The sequence below is a fragment of the Centrocercus urophasianus genome, unplaced genomic scaffold (assembly GCF_019232065.1).
Source record: "Centrocercus urophasianus isolate 14NV4802_14NV808 unplaced genomic scaffold, USGS_Curo_1.0 seq_22, whole genome shotgun sequence".
In the NCBI taxonomy this organism is placed as follows: domain Eukaryota; kingdom Metazoa; phylum Chordata; class Aves; order Galliformes; family Phasianidae; genus Centrocercus; species Centrocercus urophasianus.
The window spans coordinates 17,515,553-17,521,754 of record NW_024884778.1 but is presented as its reverse complement, the minus strand read 5'-3'; the positions used below and the strand labels follow the sequence as shown (position 1 = coordinate 17,521,754).

Genomic DNA, 6,202 nt, shown 5'->3' with positions numbered 1-6,202 from the left:
GGGGGGAGGGATGTCTCTGGGACAGTTGTTTAACGTCAGGGAGGAAAGGAGATGATCCTTTCCCAGGGTTTTAGTAATGGAATAAGTGGTTGTTAATTCATGTTTGATCATGAAAATGTTGCCAGGGCTCTGGTTAAACTAGTAGGCACCAGTGCAGGTTCCTGCTGCCCTCACCATGGTGCGATCAGTGGGGCAACGCAACATGGCAGCAACACAAAATGGCAGCTCCTGGCAGGCACCCACAGCCACGAGGAGCATCCCCTTTGGTTCAGAGCCTGTGGCCAAGGTGCAGTGCTCACCTAACTGCCAAGGAACAACCACCAGAGGCACTTGATAGCAATGTGCTTTATTTTCCCTAAGGCCACCCTTCTTAGCGCTCAGTCTTCATGCTGGCAGCCAGGGGATGGAACCGAGGAGCTGAGTCAGAGAGCAGAAGGGGTTTCAGAGATTCGGGCTGTCCATCTGGCCTCAGATTTATTCAACTCCCTTCATGAACTCCAGGAACTCTGCCAAGGGGGAGACATCAGAGATGAGGGCTATTAGGTGGCACTGAAGTGTTTTCACAGCTGCCATAGTACACACTTGGCAGTTCTCCATGGCCCTTTCTCTTTTTCCATCTCACTGATGCACAAGAGGCCAGGCAGATGGCTACCACTCCTCTGGCCACGGCCAGGGCTCCTCATGCCTGCCGATGGAAATGTCACCAGTGCCCAATGTCACCCCCGGCCACAGACTCCACTCAAAAATGGTCTGCGGATCATTTTGGCAGCACTGCATTCAAAACATGAGCCCTTCAGTGCTGACGCTTGTGTTTAGGTGGCAAAAGCAGACAGGCAGGTCTCAATGAAAGCAAACCTTGCAGTACAGCATCAGTGGGGAGTTAAGGGAGGCCCAGATCCTTGCAAACATTTTACAAGCCTGAGAATCATCCCAGCTCCATACAAACCCAGGATGGGATCAGGCGTGTTGCCCAGCTCTGCCTGCACAAGCTCACACCTGCCCCCAAAGACAACCGAGACTGTGGGAGCTGCTCAAGGACTCACAACCAAACTTCAGGCAAGAAAGACTCCTACCGTCATAGTCAATCCTGCCATCATTGTTTTTGTCCCCATCTTTCATCAGTTCTTCTATGTCATCCTCAGTGATCGTCTCTCCAGTTGCCTGTAGCATGATCTTCAGTTCCTCAAGATCGATGTAGCCATCAGCATTCCTGTGTGAGAACAGAAGAGCTTAGGAAGGGACCCACACACTGGGCAGGTGAGCTGAGGCCGTCTCACCTCTCCCGTCACCCGTACTGTGGCCATGTTTCTTACTTATCAAACATCCTGAAAAGATCTGAGAGTTCCTCTTCAGTTTTTCCTTTGCTGTCATCTTTCATACACCGGACCATCATAACAAGGAACTCATCAAAGTCCACAGTGCCGCTGCCTGTGTGCAGAATGAACACCGTCAGACAGCGGGTAAAGCCAAGGGAGAGGACAAAGTACCTGCTAGGAACTGAGGGAGAGAACTCCGAGAGCAGCTCTGTGGCAGGAGGCAGCTTGCAGGCTGGAGTGAGCAACAGAGGCTGAACATGGACTGAATTCGTTACTCTTTTTATTATTATTGTTATTATTTTACCTTTTGCAGTCATTTTGCCCTAGCAAACCAAACATACTGCAAAGCAGGACCGGAAGCAGTGATGAATGTGAATTCCTACCATGGAGGCACCTGTCCATCTCGTTAATAATAAAACCTCCAGCAGGCAGGTATTCATGCACTATTTTTGCACCAGCAGTGTAATACTGTTGTTTTCAATGACACTAAGGTTTCACATGATTTTTGGTCACTTTTACATTTTCCAGTTACTTAGTACAGTATTCCTCTCCAACCTGCACAAAGTGGCTTTTGTATGTGCACACTGATTTGATCAGTACATGTGTTTATATCCATATATGTTAGAGCAGTGAAAGACCTTCCTGCTGATAGAAATCTAATTGTGACATTTATGCAATACTAATTGCTTCCAAATCGGTTCAAGTAGTCTGGTCATGACAGCATGATAATTTTTATAGTGTTTATAAGCTTGGAAATTTCCTAAAGGAACCACACTGAAGCATGGGGTGCATTCAGTGTCCATCAAAACCCCAGCTCCCAGCTCTCAACAGGTGCTGTCCCCAGCGTGGATCCTTCCTGAAGCCCATGGGCAGCACGGAGCACTGGGCACAGGGACAGGGCTTCAAATGAAGAAACCGAAATCTCTCACCATCCTCATCCACCTCATCAATCATCTCCTGCAGCTCCTCGGGGGTGGGGTTCTGCCCCAGCATTCTCATCACCTTCCCCAGCTCCTTGGTGCTGATGCAGCCATCCTCTGCCCCCAGCACGAAGATGTCGAAGGCAGCCTTAAACTCTGAGAAGAGAGAGGAGATGTGTGGGTCCTGTCCCATGCTGCAGCCCCAGGTTGAGGGCTTGCCCTGTGAGAACACCCAGGGGACACAGAAGCTGCCTGTGATGTGATCCTAGTGGGTCAAAAGCCCTGGGAGCTCCTCTTCAGGCAGCCATGTCAGGTTGAAGATGCACCTACCATTTTTTTGTTCTTCTGTCAGCTGCTCAACCTGTAAGTGAAAGACAGAGCAATTCATTTTAATTCCTCATCACTGCTAATTGCTAACCCTCCAAGTGCTGCTCTCTTACAGGCTGGGACCCAATCAGAGGAGGGAAGGACATCCTTGTCCCCATGGCCAAGGCAATTCCCAGTAGTCGTTTTCAGCCATAGATTCAATAATCAAAAGCATTAAGATCTTGTCTATCTCCATCAGAATTAATTTTTATAAAGGTCCTGCCTCTATTCCCTTCAGCCTATTTTACTTCAGATGCTCAGAGGGCTGCAGCACCTCCCTTACAAAAAAAGGCTGAGGGAGTTGGGTTTGTCCAACCTGGAGAAGAGAAGTCTGTGGGGTGACCTCATTGCAGCCTTTCAGTACCTAAAGGGAGCCTACAAACAGGACAGGAGTCAACTCTTGGAAAGGGTAGATAATAGCAGGACAAGGGGAAATGGTTTTAAGTTGAAGGAGGGAAGATTGAGGTTGGATTGAGGGGGAAGTTCTTTACTATGAGAGTGGTGAGGTGCTGGAACAGCTGCCCAGAGAGGCTGTGGATGCCCCGTCCATCCCTGGAGGTGTTCAAGGCCAGGTTGGACGGAGCTCTGGGTAGCTTGGTCTGGTATTTAATGTGGAGGTTGGCAGCCCTGCATGTGGCAGGGGGTTGGAGATTCGTGAACATTGAGGTCCCTTCCAACCCAAGCCATTCTATGATTCTATAATTGATTTAACAATACGGCCCAAATACTCAGCATCTGTGTAGACTCTTTGGTCTGTGTAAGCACCTCAAGCAAAATGGGCTTTTGGGATGAAATGGGGATGTGCCAAAGACAGGTAATTGTGCATGAGGAGCAGGCTGCAGTCACCACTGTTCCCAGAACCTGGGCACTGGAATGTGGAAACAAACTGAGGCAGATGGGAGCAGCTGGAAGAAACGGTCCCTGCAGGCACTCAGAGCTGGTAGATTGCTCCCAAGTCCTACCCCACTCATCTATCCAGTCCTAACCCCCACCATCCACCAGTGGGAGCTTATTAATTAGCAGGAATTAATGAAAATTGATGAGGAGAGCAAAGAAGAATCAGAAACCAGATCCTTGTGAAGTGCATTTCTTTCGGATCCTCTTGGAGTGCACCGCCATGCCGTGGGCTTTGTTCCTGACCCACTGCCATACCCACCTGCCCCCTTGGTAACATCCATTACAGTGACTTATCCCTCCCCCACTGCCTCTAACACTCCCCACACTGATTCCCACTGTGTTTGGGTAGAAGCAGAACCCCTCAACCCTGCAGCACTCTGTCTTGGAAGCAAGGCTGATATTTTTTCACCCGAAAAGCAGTACTTTGGCAAAGACAAAAACAAACAACAACTGGAAACCCTTCCTGCTTGCAGCAAGATGCAGGGAAAGTGCTTTATCTTAGCAAGAACTGGGAGAGAGCCCTATCCAGCTCACAGGGTGAGAAGGCCCTGCCAAGAGCAGCAGGAAGAGCCCCAAGCCCTACGCAGGCATCATTTGGGCAGCTCAGCCGATGGCCACGGCCACTTGGGTAACCTGACCCCCTGGCAGCGTTCGCTATTTATAAGCCCTGATGAAAGAGGTGCTAGAGATAAAGATGAGCCCTGTGATTGTTCCCAGGCTTTTGGTATGCGTCCCCTCAGCCTGTTATCCTGACACTTGTCCCCAGCAACACACTTAGAACCGCTCAACAGAGCTGAAAAATGCTCCCAAAATAGCCTTGTGCTTGCACACCCTTATCTAGACATGAGTGGGCAAGACAAAATCCCGCCGGGTTCTGCGGCTGCACCAGGTGAATTCAACATGGATATAATGTTGGTATATACCCTCAAAGGTTTGCTGCCATTAATATATGCAGCAAATAACAAATCCTTACTTCCAAACCTTTTTTGACTACTGCATGTTGGATTTCTACAGGACTATGGATGTGGAGCTGTGCTGGATGGAATGTGATGCTTTTGTGATGCTTTTACTACACAGCTTTCTCCCAAGCTGTTCATTGCGCCCTCTGGTCACAGATGCTGTTCACAGCTTTCTCCCTTTTTCTCCTCTGCTGCTTCCTTGGGAAATGGCTTTTTCCTGCTGCTCTCTGTAAAGGCAGGCACCCATCCCACAGGATTTTGCTTTTTCAGCTCCTTTCTTCATCTCACATTTCCATTTGAAGTTGGGCAGGAGAAGTTTAAGATCTTAGTTATTTTGCCAGAGACATGTTTTTCTACAGTTAAAATCTTGGGAACAGACTCATGAAAAAGCTATCAATTTCAACCATGTTTTGCCTCTTCTCCTTTTGACTTTACACTGGCAGCTCCCAGTCACAGCCCACCAACACATTTCTCAGGTCAAGGACTCTGCTTTGGGTGTCCGCAGAGGAGGTTTGGGTTGAAACCCACAGGCTTCAGCTAGAGATGACCATCACCGTGGATTTTTGCCCATTTTGGGGTGGAAAGGCACCCCAGGCTTTCTTCCTAATTTGTGCATGAAGTCTCTAAACAATACAGCAAGGACCTGTTCCGTGGCAAAACATAACTATTTAAAAAGCTAAACTATAGGGGCTGGATTTCAACTGATTTTACAGGGCACATTCTTTTCCCTTTCGCTTGCTCCTCAGGGCACTCAGCACATTGCCATGCACTACCCAGCTCATTCCTCACATGCTATCCGGATCCTGGGAAGGGCGTCAGCATCTTCTTTCCCTCAATTTTGTTTCACCAAGCAATGTCTTTTTTCCCCCTAACCCTCTTGGAGTTGTAATTGTAGGATGTATTTTTCAACCTGGCCAACTCTACGTTAAAAAAAAAAATAAAAACAAATCGCCCCAAAGTTCTTACACTGCGGGCACACAGTAGAGTATTTTAACTCCGGGTACACTGTAGTGATTCACACAATCCAGAATCTATTTTCATCCTTATCACACCCGCATAACACTCTCTGTCTAAATTACAAAATGATGCACTGAGCTTATTATGGACCCGAGCGCTCCGGGTGTGCAGGGCAAGCGCTGCGTGCAGCTGCCGAGATGCTCTGCATTCCCAGAGAGCCTGCTTTCCAGCCTGGATTCCTGCGCAGCAGACAACAGGGGGTAGCAGCGACAGAGCGGAGGGGGCCATTTAGAAACACCGGCCAAAGCAGAGAGATTTTAAAAGTCCCACCGAAAAACACTCCGCCGAGGAAGGGGGGGGGGGATCTTAAGCAACGGCGCTAAGGATTGTAAAGCTCCAGAAATGAGAGGGTGAGGTTGAACTCATGCAAATCATCTTTCAACCCATGCAAATCATGCTTGTTTTGTGGGAAACTGCTGCTTTGCCGGGATGTGACCGCAGCCAGCAGCCGCCCCTTCCACTTGGCCGAGGTTCGGAACACCTCAGCGCTGGGAGCTTCACTCAGACGACAGGACGCGACTCCAGCCGAGCCGCCCGCCGGCGCCCCGTAATCCACGCTGCCCACTGCCCACACCTCGTTCTCGTCCCGTTCCTCCCCAGCATCCCAGTCCCGGGCAGGCACTCACCGCCGCCTTATAGATGTCATCCATGGTTGGGAAGGGAGGGCGAGGGGCCGGGGGGCGTCACGGACACGCTCTGCAGCCGTCGCCCCGCCGGCCCCGCTGAT

The 6,202-nt window shown here is 49.7% G+C and overlaps 1 protein-coding gene across 1 annotated transcript; it reads right to left on the bottom strand.

The window, feature by feature from the left end:
- Positions 1-330: 330 nt before the first annotated feature.
- TNNC1 (troponin C1, slow skeletal and cardiac type) lies at positions 331-6,202 on the bottom strand. The gene is made up of 6 exons (XM_042823552.1): positions 6,102-6,202; positions 2,567-2,597; positions 2,246-2,392; positions 1,314-1,428; positions 1,074-1,210; positions 331-506 (listed from the first exon to the last, which is right to left on the bottom strand). Exons 1-6 carry the CDS (start codon positions 6,123-6,125, stop codon positions 475-477), a joined length of 486 nt encoding a protein of 161 aa, XP_042679486.1. The 5' UTR covers positions 6,126-6,202; the 3' UTR covers positions 331-474.

Bases quoted from the DNA above. Each gene is read 5' to 3' on its own strand.
- TNNC1 (XM_042823552.1), bottom strand. From the start codon at position 6,125: ATGGATGACATCTATAAGGCGGCG. The intron at 2,598-6,101 runs GTGAGTGCCTGC...TTTCACTTACAG, and splicing joins ATGACATCTATAAGGCGGCG to GTTGAGCAGCTGACAGAAGA. The intron at 1,211-1,313 runs GTAAGAAACATG...GTTCTCACACAG, and splicing joins CTTTTCAGGATGTTTGATAA to GAATGCTGATGGCTACATCG.